The sequence below is a fragment of the Chlorocebus sabaeus genome, chromosome 21 (assembly GCF_047675955.1).
Source record: "Chlorocebus sabaeus isolate Y175 chromosome 21, mChlSab1.0.hap1, whole genome shotgun sequence".
NCBI lineage: Eukaryota > Metazoa > Chordata > Mammalia > Primates > Cercopithecidae > Chlorocebus > Chlorocebus sabaeus.
Window position 1 is genome coordinate 95,552,821 of NC_132924.1, and position 18,761 is coordinate 95,571,581.

At 34.9% G+C, this 18,761-nt stretch overlaps 1 protein-coding gene across 8 annotated transcripts in view; it reads right to left on the reverse strand.

The window, feature by feature from the left end:
* CADPS2 (calcium dependent secretion activator 2) overlaps nt 1–18,761 on the reverse strand; it is a 560,307-nt gene that overhangs the window by 190,717 nt on the left and 350,829 nt on the right. For all 8 annotated transcript variants that reach the window (XM_073009305.1, XM_073009306.1, XM_073009312.1 and 5 more), the window contains exon 9: nt 8,641–8,707. In XM_073009305.1, coding sequence (XP_072865406.1) covers nt 8,641–8,707 — 67 coding nt within the window. The remainder of the gene's footprint in view (nt 1–8,640; nt 8,708–18,761) is intronic.

Below are 18,761 nucleotides of genomic sequence, written 5' to 3' on the forward strand. Positions count from 1 at the left end.
AGTGGTGCACTGATAGCTCACTGTAACCTCAAATTCCTGGTCTCAAGTGATCCTCCCACCTCAGCCTCCCAAGTAACTGGGACTACAGGTGCATGCCACCATGCCCAGTTAATTTTAAAAATATAGAGAAACAGTGTCTCACTACATTGTCCAGGTTGGTCTCAAACTCCTGGCCACAAGCAATCTCAGTTTCTGGAGTAGCTGGGATTATAGGTGTTGTCACCATGCCCAGTCTGTTTTCACATTTTTATCAGCAAACAAAGAGCATAGTGGCTATGTTGATGAAGATGCTTCATGGAAGAATATGTAAATTTCTAAGAAACTGCAAAAGTGAGGAAAAGTGATAATACATCTAAATGTAGTTTTAGATGCTACATTTGTCTATTTCTAATGGACATTATCTTAAATATACATTATAATGTCTTTTAAAAATTATTGCTTTCTTAAAAACCAAATGTTGATTACTTTCAAAAGCTCTTTACATAATCAACATGTTCATATTGTCATGTGTTAAAGAGTACAAACTTGATGTGTGTAACCCACCAAAAACATTAAAAATTTACTTGCTATTTATGATCTAGCCTTATAAATTAGTTGTCAAAAACCATGTGAGGTGAAATGCTCACATTAATGTGCATTTTTCTTCACATAACCTGAAGTACAACTTGAAGTTGCCGTTTTATGCTCTAAGTATTGTATCTCTAGCTAGCTTTAAATGAGACAATTATTTTCTAACATGCTGAAGATATAAAGTTGTAAGTACCAATTTAACAAGTCTTTAAGATATAACAACAAAAATCAACAAGTCAGAAACTTCAGGTTTAGAGGAATCACTCAATTTCTAGAGGCATGGTCACTTAAATGGCAAAGTATTGAAACATTTGCCTTTAGCTTTTAACTTCTTTAATATTTTGTTTAATATCTAAAACATCACCCAACAGACCTAGACTCTGTCACAGATAATTGGGCCTAGAGAGATAACAAAGAGTACAGATGGAAGAGTAATAAAATACCAACAACTAACAAAGCTGTCACTGACAATTAGGAAATGTGACCCATGAGACAACTGAAAAAGGTGCAATCTGGCTTTTCGAACACATCAACTCCAGAAGCTACAACCTATTAATGCTATCTTTTGGGCTCGCTGATTCCTGGTTCTATTTCCATAAAATGTTGCCATATTTCATCCTTCTTTTAGTTCCTTTAGTACCCCAAGAGATCTTACTTTTATCCATCCCCTTTGCAAGGTCATGATAAATCACATTCCCAAGGCAAGAAATAGAACAAACCCACAGGGTAAATTCAGGTGTCCCTGAATAGTATTAACACCTGTAGCTGCTGGTTTACTAGCCAGTTACCAGTTCACAGGTAATCCGGAGAAGTTGTACTCAGACCTGTATCAGTTCGTGCTAATAGTTAAAATATGCTGCTGAAAGACTAGCAGGGGTCACCCTGTTCCCTGTGCTCCCAGTTAGAGGCAGTCTTGCAGCCTCTACTCTGCCTCATCACCACATGCCAGGGAATTAGATAGAAACAGGTGGTTTGACCTATTCTGATCTGGTATTTGTTTTCATTTATGAGCTTACTTGTGTATTTCTGAACAAAGCTTATACAATTTACTATATTGAAATTGAAAATCCCTTCAGTGGAAGCACAGCAATGACAAACATTCAATATCTTTTACCCAATCCACTCTTAATAACTCTGTAAAGAATGGATTTGTTGAGAATTGGGAGATATGAACAGACTTTAATCTGGGGACAGCATGAAATCAGGTTTTAGCATCACTGCTTTTGATAGGACACCTAAGTTGCTGTAGTACCACAAGGTATCTGTCTCTGGTATACGAAACCTCCCATTTTGTTCTCAACTGCCAACCTGTGCAACACCTGTCTGTGTCCACACATGTAAGTGCTAACTATGGGATTCTAGAGACCACAGCATTTCGGTTTGTATGTTGTATTCTTACTGCAGGGATCATGTTAACAGCTGGCAGCTTAGCAACTGCCACCATCTAATTTCAGTGAAGATTAAGGCTTTAAAAATCCTTAGCTGGAAATGTTCTTGGCAGAGGCCAAAGGTGCTGCTGGAATTATTTAAAAAACCAAACTAAACCAGAGCTGAATTTAATCATGAAAAATGAATAAATCTTCAAGATCCAGAGAGACTGGACAGGAATATTTATTGTTAACTGTCTTGTCCAAATGGTGTAAAAAGATTTAGCATTTGGTGTACAAATTAGAGAAAAGAAAGTCATTCTTTTCGGAACAATGTTGAGAAAGATTTGCATATATTTATTTACTTAACAAATACTTAGTTTCTACTCATGTACCAGGCAGTGTTTAACGTTCCACAGATAAAGTAGACTAAAAGAAAGATAAAGTCCTTCTTTTCATGGAACATACATTCTAGAAGGGGTAAAGAGATAATAACAAAAATAACGATAAACATATGAATGTAAAAAAAAAAAATTAATTGGAGATAAATGCCCCTAACAATATCAAACAGAATAATGCGACAGGGAATGAGCTGAGGGGTATTTCAGGTTGCCTGGGTGGAAAAGGCACATTTGAAAAGGCAACATTTGAACTGATATCTAAATGGACATGAAGGAATGAGCCAGACATGAGGAAAATAAAAGCTGTAGGATGTTCAGAATTTCTACAGAGGGGGTTAAGGGTGGCCTAACAATCTAGGTGGAAGAAAAGTAAGGGACTTAATCCAAAGGTGTATTTATACAACAATGACACTTAAAAATAACCCCAGTTTATATATTTATTTGAGGTGCCTTTGGTGGGGCTATCTGGTGACTTGAAGGTGCTAAACTCCTACTCTTGGCACTGTAATTAATCTGAGGAAAGAGTTTTAGAAGTCAAGATGTAGCTCAGTGACACGAAATAACTATTCAAAGAGGAAGCTTGAGGCCAGAATATTTAGGACCTCCTCTAAGACATGGTTATGAGCTATTCTAAGTGCAAAGGGAGTCCCTGGAAGGATTTAAGCAGCAAATTATCATAATGTGAGTTATGCTTCAAATAGATCATCCCACAATGTGAAGAACAGATTGTTAAGAAGGATGGAAGTGGAAGCAGAGAGAACAGCTAGGATGCCATTGTAGGAATCCATGGGAAGATGATGGTGGTTTCAACTACTATGATAGTGGAGAAGATGGAGATGATGGGATGTAAATGGAATGTTGTTTTTGCTATGGAATAGCAATCTTTTCTGCCATGAGGCTAAGGAAAAAAGAGGGATCAAACATGACACCTAGGTTTTGATTTAAGTATGTTCAAATAGAAGTCAATTTCATATTCCTTACAGAGGTTTGGGAAGGAACCTACATTAAAGGAGGAATATTCATTTACTTAACAAATATTTACAGATTCTCCACTATGCGCAGATTCAGACATACTACTTGTGTAGGAGATTTGATACACATACCTGTAGATATAAAGACATATATATGCATATGAATGCATACAAATACACAGAAATACACACGTACACACTCAGAGCAATTTGAAATGGAAACTTGTAGAACAATTTTCAAAAAAAATTAAGCTCACAAAATGTAAACTTTTGTGGATTTTTAGCCAGCAATTTATTTCATTTCTATAAGAATACTCCCACATATATATGAAGATTAATATACAAGAATTACACATATATTGATAGTGGCATTACTTTTTTCTCCTCCACAACAAAAACAACATTCAAAGTAGCATTGTTTGATTTAAAAAACTTAAATGTTCAAACAAGGAGGACTGTTAAAAGTATGTAAATTTATAGTATAGAATCCAGTTATTTATTTATTCACTTAAAAGGTTTTTTGTTGTTGTTGTTTGTTTGTGGGTTTTTTTTTTTTTTTTTTTTTTTTTTTTTAGACAGGGTTTTGCTCTGTTACCCAGGCTAGAGTGCAGCAGTGCAATCATGGCCTACTGCAGCCTTGAACTCCTGGCATCCAGTGATTCTCCTGCTTCAGCCTCCTAACATGCTGGGATTCACGGCACCTGGCATTAAATAGATTCTTATATGTTGATATGGCAACTTCTCATGGATATATTTTTAAAGAGGAAACAAAGCAACTCATAGAATAAAAATACATGAAATGATTCCAATAGGAATGAGTGGATGTGTGTTTCACACAGTGATGAATTAAAGGTGCCTAACTCCTTCCAAATAAGTTTGGAAGGCCACACTACTAGCAATGGCTACTTGAATACTTTTGCAAAGGATAGTAGAATAAGGTGGTAGTGCCAGCAGGAGTGTCGAAGAGGCCTTTGATTTTCTACCATAAAAATTGCATGGTTTGATTTTTATCCTACGCTGAGCATGTCCTGGGTTTGTAAATTTTAATCCAATTTAAAGCATAAAGCTAAAAAGTCATTATCCCATGATTTTCTTGATTTGGCAACAATGTGTCTGTTCATTTCACTTTATCTTACTGTCATAAGTAAACATCAGCTAGTGTCCCAGACTAAACCTGGAGCATATAACTGAATTTCACGTTCTTCAGGTGGTAGTTTCATTCTCAAGTGAGTGAGAGGAGTCAGCTGTAGTGGGTCCCCATGTGTGCTGAATATTTCAGAAATCAATAGGATGGGCAGCCACTTCTTTATGTTGAAAGCAGATCTTGATGACATCTCACTAACAGAGTGCCTCTCATACATCTGCAGCAGGTATAGATCACTCTGTGGCATGGCTGACTGTTTACATCCCATGCCAACTCAGCTGATATGTAATTAACATTATGTCTTGATAGTCTGCTGTTGTCTGCAGCAACTTCAAGTCATGATTCTGACACATCAACAACAAGCAGTGAACACTTTGATACAAGGCCAAAACAATACAGACGTCTACTCAGTTTCCAATGATGTCACACAGTCAGTGGCCTTCATGAGCACAGGACTCATTATGTCATCACTCCCTGGCCATTTTTCTAATAGAGTAACACTGTTTTGCACTTCATGAAATGAATGATCCATAGTGATTCATCATGTATCTGTTTGTCTTCAGATCAACTGTAGTTATGAGCATCAATGTAATCACAGCAGTATGGCAGAGAAAATAGAAGTTTGACAGAACTGGATTTGCTTGACTCTACCACTTACTAAACTGCCCAATCCTAAGTAAGTTCCAAAACCCCTCTTTGTATCATTTTCTTATCTGTACAATGGGTATAATAATAATACCTACCCTCATAGGCTTATTCTGATAAGATAAAGTATTACAAATGTTTTACATAAATGCTTGCCATAAAGTAATTGCTTAATGAGTATCAGATTTAATATAGCAATAATTATGTTAATTGGGGAGTGCTTCAGAATTTTTTTTTTACTACAGAATATAGAATACCTGGGACATACATTTTTGAATAGGCATTAGAATATAAAATGAAGTAATACTTGGTTTTCTCAAATCTCAAATTCAGAGTGTTAAAGGTATCAAATTATTTTATTATAATGAACTACAATATATTAAAGTATCTTAAGTACTTTACACCAATTATACCATCCAAAGCTAATACAAAAACACTGAACAAGCATAAGAAAAGTAAGTAACAAACATATACAAGTTTAATTCTGGTAGTATTTCAAGCATATTCTTCAAAATCACCGTTCTTTCAACTTGACTTGAACCAAAATTTACCTTCATTAAAAAAAGAAGCCTCTTAGCATTAAAATCTATTTATTACTATAACTACATTGGCATCAGAATATAAACAGATACCAAAATGATCTTACTTAGAAGCCAAATAAACACTCAATATTAACAAATCATTTATTTTCCCACCTTTTGACTCCAATTTAAATGTTTACATGAGAGTCTTTGAAAAGTCTTTTCACCTCAGTGGCTCCTCAAGTGTTCACTTTGAACAATGACTTTGCAGCTGGCCAAACCTTACTCTCAATCAATTTTTATGAGTACAAATTCTTGAGCTGATGGTTGGATTTCCAGCGATATCACTCATAATACACACTCACAAGTGGTGATGAGATTCACATTATCAACAGAGCACCATTCTGCCGATGGCATCGGCAGACACAGCAGGGGTATACTCTCCTCCCTATGAAAATGATTCCTTCACCTTTCAATAATGCAGCCTGCAGGTATGGACCTACAAACTATGTATGGATAGAATCAGAGCTACCTTTAAAAATACTAATAAAAACTACCCAGTTCCTCCCAATGGGTCATTCTCATTGAATCTCCATACATACCCATCTTGATTTTGAAGTGTGTACCTTCAATTTGCCTTCCTGTTACATTTGGAATTGAATGGAAGATTCACTTGTGTTTAAAACTTGTCAGAATACTGACATAGATTCTCAGTACATTTGGGCATGGAATTCTCTGCATGAATGCATGTGGATATATGCACATATATGTGTGGAAAGTAAATATATAATGCTTAAACATGACTTCAAATTTTAAGAAGAAACCTCAGGTAGAATAAATTCAAATTCATTATGATTTGGTGGTACTTTCTTAAATTTAAATTATGAAACACATGGGTTTGCCTACTTTGCATTAACTTAGATAACCCTTTTAAAATGTAAAGCATATTTTTGTTATTGAGAAAACACTTTTAGCTCCCCAAAGACATGGTTAATCTTCCCCCCAAAACACACCAATTAATAGTCTCAAAGTATTACAATTCCTTCCTTCATTTCTAAACTCTCTTATGAGTAATAATCAAAGTATATATATTTGCCTTATAACTTCTGAGTCTTATGATCATATGCTAGAAAATAAGATAAGGGGCAAAGGATTACTTGGAACCTTACCTGGCAAAAAGCATGAGGTGATCATTTGACCTCTTAAGACTGATCTGCAAAAGTCTAACTTTCATATTCAAAAAATCAGTTAAAACAATCAAATAATAATAAAAAAACCCCGTGATTAATGCAAATAACATACTAAACATCTGTGGTTATTGGGTTACATGCCCATGTTCTTTCATACCTATTTCCACCAGTTAAGATCTATGCTTACTAAGTTAGCTGGATTTGTTCCCAAACTAGTTTATGCTAAAAACATTAGCTACTGAAATTATGCAGTTAAATGAGATTTTACATAAATGCGTAAAATAACTGAAAAAGAAGCTGCTGTTTCCATGAAAAGTCAGCTGAGTGCTTTAGAAAAACTTGATAAAGACAAGTCACTAACACAACCTTGTTGAATTAGATATGAGTGAAATATATCAAGATATAAATAAGCATCCAGAAATGTATACTAAAATTGCTTAGGAAATGCATTTAAATTCATGCACCAATGTAAGAAACTAAATGTGGAAACTGTAGAAGATGCCTTAAGGTTTTTGAAAAATAGATCACTCACAACCCCAAACAGGTAACCTTTTTCAAAGCAAATGCTAGGGCTCTATATAAAAAAATTAAATCTGTGTGTGCATGTGTACGTATCTTTTATTAAAGTTGACCGACTACTAGTTCTAATCACGTAAGAAGAGATTACCTTTTAGCTAGGGGAAAAAAAAAAAATAGGCTGGCTGTTTGCCATGTAGATAAAACTACTTTTCACTGAGTTTTCACACTTTTCATGGAGTTACCAGGCTATCATAGGACATCAATAAAGTAATTTTATCCAGCAATTGATGGATGGCTGTACGTACTCGCTGGAAGACAGCAAATGATCATTTTCCTTCCTTGGCATTTTACCATGTCATTCTGATCTAGTCCAGTTAAGCTTGTTTAATGTGTGCCATTGGAATCAATGAGATTTTTACAGAATGTTTTGTGTTAAGAATTCCAAGAGTGATACTCTTGTCATATATTGGGAACAAAATAGCTTGGATTTATCATGGACTGGCGTGACTATTACTTAGAAGGGTATTCTTTAATATAAATTTAACTTAATTAGTATGAGCAAAGTTATTCATGATTACAAAAGAAGAGTCAGCCAAACTGCACGTTCTGATAATATATGTTCAGAATCCAATCATAAACAAATATATACCAGGCAAGTTGACTTAAAAACATATTTATGTGAACAGGTGATTTTTTGGCTTATTTGTACTAAATGTGGCATATTTGCATTAAATGGCAGCATATTTGCATTAAAATGCCAGTTAGTACAAATATAATATTTATATCAAAATGAATGATTATATGTATTATGCTTTACATATAAAATATAGAATGATGCAGTGGTTCTCAAGGTATAGTCTTGGAATCCCAGAGATCTCCAAGATCTTTTCAGAGGGTCTACAAGGTCAAAACTGTCTTTATAAGAATATTCAGAAGTTATTTGCCTTTTTCACACTTTTTCTCCCATTAGTATAAATTTGAGTTTTCCAGAGGCTACATTTTATCTGATATTGCGAAAAACTGAATGCAGAAGCTGATGCAAGAATACAGTTACCTTCTATTAAGCCAGAGGGTAAAGAGTACGAAAGCATAAAACAATGCCACTTATTTCGCTAAATTGTTTGGCTTGGAAAACAGTTATTTTACATAAAAACTTTAGTGTTAGCATGTAATGAATGTACTGCTTTTATTTAAAGTGGTTTAAACATATTTTAATTTCTAAAACAGTAAATTTTGATAGATATAACCCACATAAACACATTTTGAGAGCTGCTATCTTAGAGTGATTATTTAACAGGAAAAAAGGACTAACCTGAACTAGAACAAAGTAACGTTTTTTCCATCTTTTCCAAACCTTCTGTCCAAGGGCATACAGATATCTGGAAAGAAAAACAAAAGCCAAAGAATACTTAAGATGAATAATGTTGTGCTTCCATGTAATCATATTTCTTCCATAGGTATTTATTTTTGAGACCAGCCTGCTAAAGGCAAAGTTTAGCTCATTAGGAAAGTGAGACAACATGCAGCTTCTGTGTTACAAAATGAGTTAGCTTATTCTCGGTTCTCGAAAGGGAATTGATTTATGTGACTTATCAATTTGTCAGTCCTTACCACAAATTGAGCAAAGTAGGAGTTAGAAAGGATAATCAAAGAACCAGTAGGAATTTTATTCTTACATGCAATTCTTAGGAGAGACAAAGGCTATTAATTGAGGACATAGTTATCAATGCTTCAGTTCTCAGGTGACTGGAGCTGAGTAGTGCGGCCTGAGGAGCAGCCAGCTGCAGAGCCAAGAATCCAGGGTGAAGGGTCACTGTCCAGCTGGGTGACCCCAAAATGTGCCTCCACCAATCTCAGTCTCCATGTCCTCACCTATCCAACGAAAGGATGGATTTGCTGATTTCTAAGGTCTCTGCTAGCTCCATCCTTGTGGGATTTACCTGACTTATGAAAGTATCTCTGCAAATTTTTTAATTACAAAATTCAGATAGTAATGAATATGCCATTGTGTAGTTTTACATAGTTTCAACCACAGCTTTTCTTTAACTTTGCATTGACCATGTAAGCTGAATTGAAATGATTAGCCAATCATTTGAGAATATTATTCTTACTGAATATACAGGTGATATACTGAAATATCAGGGAGGAAAAAGAAGAAATTAAAAATTAGTGTGACCCTGTTGTGGAGAGCTATTCCAAAATTATGCCACAAAATTATAAACACATTCCCTACAAAAGTGGAAAATATTGCTAGTTTAAAATATGATAGGTAGAGGCCTAATTTTAAAATTAAAGAAAGATTTTTCAATATTTTATCATAATTCTTTATTCTGAAATGAAGGATTCACAGTGCAGAGGCTGTTCAAACTAAATTTATATATAATTCTGAGTGATTTTTTAAAAAGTATTATGATTAACTATTTATTTAGGGCTTAAGATTTTTAGACTTCCACAACTTTTAAAGCTAAAATCTTAGGCTGAATCTTTAGTTTCTGTCTTATTAAAATAATCCTATTTTGCAAAACACAACAAACATACTGTTTTCCCCTCTCCCCTCTTTAGAAACAGTGACAAAGGAGGTTGGCTAAGGTGTGGGGAATGAATGCACACTCATTCACTACTAGTGGGAGTGTAACATCTTGGGAGATGATCTTTCTATAGGATAACATGTCAATACATAGAAATAATCATACTCTTTCATTCCCGAATGTATTAAGGTAATAAAGAGGTGCATATAAAGGTGTATGCTGTAGGGATACATAGAACAGTGTTGTTTATATTATTGGAAACTGATAACAAATGTCCAGCAGCAGTAAAATTATTCAATGCATGCTGGCATACCCACAGAGAAATACCATGTTGCCAATGAAATTATGTTTTTGATAAAATTAATAACATAGAAAGTATCATATTGTGTAATATTATATGAAAAGAGTAGGATTCAAAACTACACACATAGTTAATGATTTGGAACTTGTCAAAGAATATGTAAAAATAATTCAAAAATATTACTAATAGTATCTCTGAGTGGTAGAGTTATGGCAGATTTAAGTATTCTTCTTAATTCCCTGAAAATTCCCGGAAATTTTCAGAATCCAGGGGGAAAAAAAAACATGGAGTTACTAAAAGTCAAAATAAAAACAAAGTTCTTCCGCTGTAAAACATCACCCAAATGGTCCAAACCAATTATATATTTTCTTTCAGCACATCAGCTAACTGAAGTGTTTGGTGAACTTCTATTCAGCATTTATGATATGCCCTTAATTCATTCCATCATCTGTGCTTGTGGATGGAATGTGAATTCATTTCATGACTGGCTGAGACATTACTGCGCTTATTCTTACCTGTTCATTGTTTCTTCTCAAGGACCCCTTAAAACCCTTTGCTCCACCTTTGCTCTAGCTTCTAATTTCTTCTCTGTGGTTCTAGTGACAGGTATTTAGTTGCTCTCTTTCTGTCTTTCCTCTGCAGTTTCCTGTTTTGAAATGCACATACCTAAGCTCTTATTTCAGGGTTAACAGCAATGACCTCTGGAGCTAGATACTGTGGACATGACAGGTGCCCTCTATGAAAGTGAACTAGCAAGATATGCACCAAATAGCTGGCTCGGAGCCACAGAGAGCATCTGGAATGACCTTTGCCTGGAACCACAGCCTGCTTCTCAGCTCTTTAAAAGTGTCTCACTTTGTAGACTGCTGGACAACTGGGTCATATACAAGTGAAAGTAAATAGTGATACACAAACCATCAACACCACAAGCTACTCAGTGTCAGTCTTGCTGACAGTGAAAGTCCTGCATAAAGAATAATAATCAGCTGCAACATCATCAAAATGATGGATTAACAAATTTGCTTAAAATGTTGGGTTACGGCTGGGCGCGGTGGCTCACGCCTGTAATCCCAGCACTTTGGGAGGCCGATGCGGGCGGATCACAAGGTTAGGAGATCGAGACCATGGTGAAACCCCGTCTCTACTAAAAATAGAAAAAATTAGCCGGGCGCAGTGGCGGGCGCCTGTAGTCCCAGCTCCTCGGGAGGCTGAGGCAGGAGAATGGCGTGAACCCGGGAGGCGGAGCTTGCAGTGAGCCGAGATTGCGCCACTGCACTCCAGCCTGGGGGACAGAGCGAGACTCCGTTTCAAAAAAAAAAAAAAAAAATTGTTGGGTTACTTTGAAGACAGAAAGCAGGGGGACAGAGGGACTAATGATATGGGAAAACTCTTATAATGTTATGTTTTAAAAAGGCAGTCACACGAGTTCATGTTATATGCATAGAGAAATATCTAGAAAAATGCAACAAAATGTTAATCTTGTAGTTAATATCTCGTGAGTGAAATTAAAGATGAATTTCATATTATTCTTTATGCCTTTCTATATTTCCACTATGTCTACATTGGCCATGTCTTCCTTTCACTGTTTGAGTAAAGTTTATTGGTATAGTTTATATAAAGTAAAATTTACCTGTTTCAGGAATCTAATTTGGTAAGTGTTGACACAGTCATGTAACCACCACCACAATCAACTTATAGAACATTTCCACCTCCCCAAAAGTCTTCTTATGCTCTTTGTGATCAATCACTTCCTTACATCCCTAGCTCTGGCAACCCCTCATTTGATTTCTGATCTTATAATTTTTCTTTTTCCACAACAACATATAATTGGAATTATTCAATATGTAGCCTTTCTGTCTGACTTCTTTCATTGAGTAGAATGCTTTGGTGATTCATCCATGTTGTTGTATATAGTTAATATCAGAAGCCCACTCCTTTCATTGCTAAGCAATATATTCCATTGCAGGGATTCGCAAGAATGTGTTTATTCACTAGTTGGTGGACATTTGTTTTCACTTCTTTCGATATCATAAATAAAGCTATTAGAAACACTTGTGTACAAGTCTTTTTGTGTAAGCATGTCTTCATTTCTCCTGAGTACGTATCTAGGAGTGGGATTGTGGGGTCATATTGAAAGTACATGTTTAACTTTACAAGAAACTGCCAAATTGTTTTCCAAACTAGCTATACCATTTTGAGTTACCATCCGCAAATGTATAAAGGTACATCTTACTTTTGTAATCAGAAAAAGTTACCATTATTAAATATTTGGGGGATTGTGGTCATTATTACTATAAATATGTATTTCCTGTACGACCAAGTTGAGTACTTAGAGACCAAAGATAAAGTCCTTTATCTCATTATCTTGAGTACAGTGGAGACATCCTATAAGCTTTCATGCTTAAATGGGTTTTCTAGTTTCCAAGGTCATTCTCAAGTTTTGGAATTTAGAGTAGTCTAAATTCCTTGTAGATGGGTAATCCTTTTACCTCAGAAGGCCTGGAATGTGGAGGGAATGAGGAAAATAGAGCAAAAATCTTTTTACTATTTGGTAACTATCAGATAATCCATTTATTAGAAGACATCTACAAAACTAAAAAAGCATTTTCTCCTAACCCATCTTATGCCTGGCATTGCTGTTGAATTACTATTCTTTGTTGTTGTTTCTTTTCTTTTTTTTTTTTTTTTTTTTTTTTTGAGACGGAGTCTCGCTCTGTCGCCCAGGCTGGAGTGCAGTGGCCGGATCTCAGCTCACTGCAAGCTCCGCCTCCCGGGTTCACGCCATTCTCCTGCCTCAGCCTCCGGAGTAGCTGGGACTACAGGCGCCCGCCACCTCGCCCGGCTAGTTTTTTGTCTTTTTAGTAGAGACGGGGTTTCACCGTGTTAGCCAGGATGGTCTCGATCTCCTGACCTCGTGATCCGCCCGTCTCGGCCTCCCAAAGTGCTGGGATTACAGGCTTGAGCCACCGCGCCCGGCCTTGTTGTTGTTTCTTAATGTTCAGTGTTAGGTTATAATTTTTTTTATGGTATCTAAGGCCAAAAAGAGTTCTATTTCAGAAAAATACATGAAAGTTACATTTAACCTGATACTATGCTCTACTTAGGCAATAGATTTTGTTCATTATATTTACAGGCTCCAGTATCCTTAATTACAGAAAAATGAGTTACTCTATATAGAAAGACTGTATATATATCTATAGCCAATTTTTAAAGAATCTGCGTGTAAAAATCAAGTTGACTTCAAACAGTTAGAAAATATAACTTGATCTTTAATGATTAGGAAGAATCCCATAGCATCTGAGAGTCACTGTTATAAAAATAAATTACAACTGCATAATGCTGTAAAAGGAAAATGAACAGCTGATAAAATTAAATATAACCATTTATTTGACATACAATGGAAATGGCATTAATTTAACAGATCTTTGATAGCTATTAACTTGTCTTAAAAAATCCATTTTTAATGTTAGTATCATTTGCATTCTGGACAAATGGCATTTTACTGCTTTATAAAGTATGAGTCTACCAAATAAACATATAGAAAAAGATTATCTAAGAAATGTGTGTGTCAGGCTGAACAGAGAGTACCTCGGCTAGGTGTACTAGAGATCTGCTAGCGGGTCTATGCTGCAGCTGTATTATCCCTCAATATTTTGTAACCTGCTGAGTCATTACTAGCTTCCTCATGATTGTATGATTAACTCAAAGTAGTTTTTTTTTAAAGGTATGTAAATGAGACCTGTCAAATACCAGTCAAACCGAGAACACACATTTAACTTGGTTTTATGTGACAATTTACAATGTTATCCAATAAAATAAGTATCTATCACACAGCATGAGAGAAGCATTTTCTAATGAGTACTGTGAATTTTTTTCACCTGATCTTGAAGAGGAAAGCAGATTTTGTGTGTGTGTGTGTGTGTCTGAGGGCTTTTTAACATTCATTTCCACCAACCTATAGAATTTGGTTTTAAATATTTTGTTGTCATCTTTGTCAAATTCTTTTAGTTAAATCAGAAATGAGTGGAAAAACAAAAGAACACAAATATCAGTTTTCATGGCCATGCTACATTCTCCAGTACTCTATTATGGTCCTGGGTTGGCGGTGGCGGGGGGGGGGGGGGGGTTGGGGGGGAAGTGGAGGGAATCCCTAATCAAAATTAAATTTGATCCAATAATTATTTGAATGGGGTTAAAAGAGGTATTCCATTGTACATGACATTTTTACAAGCACATATTTCCAAAACTAATTTAACTATAACACTTTTTCTATTGAGCTATTTCCAATGCATCACAATACTCATGTAACTAGAGTGTTTTGGATTATTTTAAAATAACCGCTCAAACACTATTTAAAGTATTTGTTTTCATGAACACATCCAACTTAAGCAAGGCATTAAGAAGTTGTTCCCTTTGAATAACAACAACAAAAAATTGCCTGCTTAACTTTAAAATCTTTTCTTCTTGCATGGGATTAGGTAACAAAGAAATTAGCAAGCACTGACACAAAGCTCGGATTTAACAGACAAGAGTAAAGCCTGGAAGCATTTGGTTCTATCAGTCAGTATAAACATAGCAATAATCATAAAGTATTAATCCCTCTTCTGGGTTATTCCAAATGGAGAGCACTATTTGCTCCAAAGAAACACACATCTGATTGCTAGGAAATAAAGCACAAAGACAACTAAATATATACCAGTTCCTTTCACCTATGACTTAAAAAAAAAAAAAAAAAAAAAAAAAAAAAATCCAGCTATTCTTAGGTCACATTGTATCATCAAATATCAGAGATATGAAGAAACTAAACTTTCAAATTTTTGATTATATATTTAATATATGATTTAGAAGTGTAGAATATATTTTATACTGTTTGGAAAAAAAGTCAAGAGAAAACAGTTTTTTAAATGGTATTTGCCTAATTGATTCTTTTTTTAAAGGAAATGGCCAGTCCTTAAGCCAAAATAGCTACTACCAACAAGGCAAATAGTATATTTTAAAAATCTTCTATATCTATACTTACATATAGTCAGTAGAGTATCTCAGTACCTACATTAAAAATTATACAACCTTTTTGGCATCAATATGATTCTTAAAAGAGTCAACTATTAATAAGGTAGCTGGAAGACAACACCACAATTACTTCTAAAAGCTTTCATTTGTGAACAAAAATAGTCTTTATGAAATCCATCAGAATGTTCTGTGACAGTAGGAACAAAAACTTTTCTTTAGAAAGACTTCCTGATCATTAACATATGTATTTTAGTACCAATAAAATTGTTCTTGGCAATAGATTTATTGAGTAAAATGAAGTTTAGTAAAAATAAATATCAAGCATTAATGCTGCAATGTTTATACAACAAAACTATTTTAAATGCTTGTCTTTACATAGTACCCAGTTGAAGGTGTGTGTTTTTTTTTTAAATACATTCATATGTAATATTCTGATTTGTTTTCTTTTGAGCCAAAAACCTCAGAAGTAAGTTTAACTGTTTAGCCATTTTCCTTTAAATACTATATATTCTTGGCTAACATTTATAATCACAAAAGTCAATGACATTTTAAGAACTCATTTTCTGATTAAAACATTGAGATTTAACCCATCTTCATATCACAATATGTTTGAACTAGATCTCATATTATTCTAGTAATAGTAAAGGCATAGCTAATATTCTCTATGCCAGATTTTAAATAGAAAATAGTAAAATGAAATAAAGAACTTGCTTACTCAAACACTTTAAAAGCACTTTACAAAACCTTTCTAACTTGAAGATTGTTCAAGGAATACTTCAACACACAAAAATTCTCCACACATTACTAAATATTGTAGTTTAGTTTCAATTACAGTGGTGGCACACAATTCTAATAGAAATGAGAATATGACAATTTATTTGCACTGAGTCCATGCTGTGAGAGTTCATGGTTTTACTTTATGATGAAAAATCATCACTAATGAATATTTGTAAAACATAATTGTATACAGAAGATGGTAATTATTTGGAGCCTGAAAAAAAGAACTATTAATTTTGGTGGATCACTTATGAGTCTAGCGCTTTATTCAAAGAAATGTAACAATCAATTTACATTTTGAATGATAATGCCTTTTTTCTACAAGCCTTCATTTTTCAAGGAAAAATACAGAAAGAAAAAAAAAATCAATATATAGAGTGGTTTAGTCCTGGAAAGGGCTTTCATAAGAGAAGCCTCAGTCAAGGTTGAAAGAGCAATTAATGCAGGCTCAAAAATCTGGGCCATTCGGATAGAGTTCGCTTAACATGTGGCAGAAGTAATCATCCACTTGTGAAAATGATTTTCGGTTCATTCTCAAACACCTTTCAGACACTCATGATCCCATTTAACTGACAACAATACAGGCTATCTGTGGGCACCACTGCATTTGAAGTGAAAACCAATAGGGACCAAATGCCCTCAGGCACTTTCAGTCATCCCTACAAGTTCTCTGCTGCTTGCATAAAAGGAATCTTCCTTTCACTACATTCTTTCTTTTATTTAACCCCACAAGATTAAGACTTTTTTGGGTGGGGTGGGGAGGCGGTGGTTGTTTCAACTAAGGATGAAAAAAGAAACTGATTTGAGACAACATTGGAACCCGGGCATTAAGAAACTTAGAAGTAAATACTTTCTGGTTGGTTATTATAGGACTTGAATTATTATGGGAAAGAGTAAAAGAGAGGTGGGGATGCATGGAAAGGATCCTCATCAAACAAAATTACATAACATTTGGGGAGAAATTATGACTAAAGAAAAACCAATTAACTCCTATTGTCGAGCAAGAACTTAAAATGTATGTGCTATATAAACAGGAGATTCCTGAAAGCAAATACATACAACATAGAGTTCTTCACTTATATTAGGTATCACATGTTTTAGAATTGTCCCTCTTCCTTTTCCTGAGTTCTACCTTCTGTTAATTTCATCTCAGTTATATCCAAGTTAAGCCTCAGTTCTTATCAGTACAATAACTGTTTAAAAGAGTTACACACAGTTTAAGACAGTATAAAACTATACTAAAAATGTGCTTGCTATAGCAAAATCCAGAAAATGAATAAAGGCAAACTGCCCAGATAAGAAGACCATAAAACCTCATTCCACCCTCGGATAAGACATCAAGAATTGCTGATGTAGTTCTAGCTGATCATTCTTTTTTCTCTCTCTCTCTTTTTGCAAAATAATTCATTTTATTTTATTTATTTTTGAGACAGAGTCTCACTCTGTTGCCCAGGCTGGAGTACAGTGGTGTGATCTTGGCTCACTGCAATGTCCACTTCCCAGATTCAAGAGATTCTCATGCTTCAGCCTCTTGAGTAGCTGGGACGACAGACGTATGTCACCATGTCCAGCTAATTTTCGTATTTTTGGTAGAGATGGGGTTTCACCATGTTGCTCAGGCTGGTCTAGAACTCCTGAGCTCAACTGATCTGCCTGCCTCAGCCTCCCAAAGTACTAGGATTACAGGTGTGAGCCACCGTATCTGGCCCTTTTATTTAAAAAATATTTTACTGACATATATTTGTACATGTTTATGGGATACATGTGATATTTTGATACATGCATAAAATGTGTAATGGTAAAATCAGGATATTTAGGATCTCCATTACCTCAAACATTTATTTCTTTGTAGTGGGAACATTTCAAATCTTCTCTTCTAGCTATTTAAAAACATTCAATAAATTATTATTAACTATAGTCACCCTATTGTGCTATTAAACACTAGAACTTATGCCTTCTATGTGACTATATGTTTGAACACATTAACCAACCTCTCTCTTCAGCCCCATCCTCCCTGTCCCCCACCCCCAACACCCTTCCCAGCCCTGGTAATTATCATTCTAACTTCTATTTCCACGGATCAACTTTTTTAGCTTTCACATTGTGAGAACATGTGCCATCTGTCTTTCTATGCCTGGCTTGTTTCACTTTATATAATGACCCCCAGTTCCTCCCATGTGGCTGCAAATGACAAGATTGCATTCTTTTTTATGGCTACATAGTATTCCATTGTATACATGTTCTACATTTTCTTGATCCATTCATTTCTTGATGGATTTCATATGTTGGCTACTGAGGACAATGCTACGATAAACATGGAGGGGCAGGTATCCCTTTGATTCACTGATTTCTGTTTTTTTTTTTTTTTTTTTTTTTTTACAAACAGACATTAGTGGGATTGTTGGATCACATGATAGTTCTATGTTTAGTTTTCTGAGAAACTTCCGAGCTGTTTTCCATAATGGCTGTACTAGTTTACATTCCCATCAACAGTATATAAGAGTTCCCATTCTCCATATCTTCACCAGCATTTTAAAATTGATCATTATTAAAGGGTATATTCTAATATAGACGTCAATGTACTGTCACCTAGAAATAAAACAACTAGAAAATAATTAAGTAGTTCTATACAATGTAGTTTTCAATAAATAAAAGCCAAACAATCCAACTAAATCAAACTGTGCAGATAAATATTTTATTCAAAGACAGGTTTCATGATATTTTTCTTTGTTAACTGGTCACTGGCATTCTTTTACATCTCAATTAGCAGAAAAAAAGTACCTTGATAAATATTTTTAAGTGGTTCATGATCAGTGC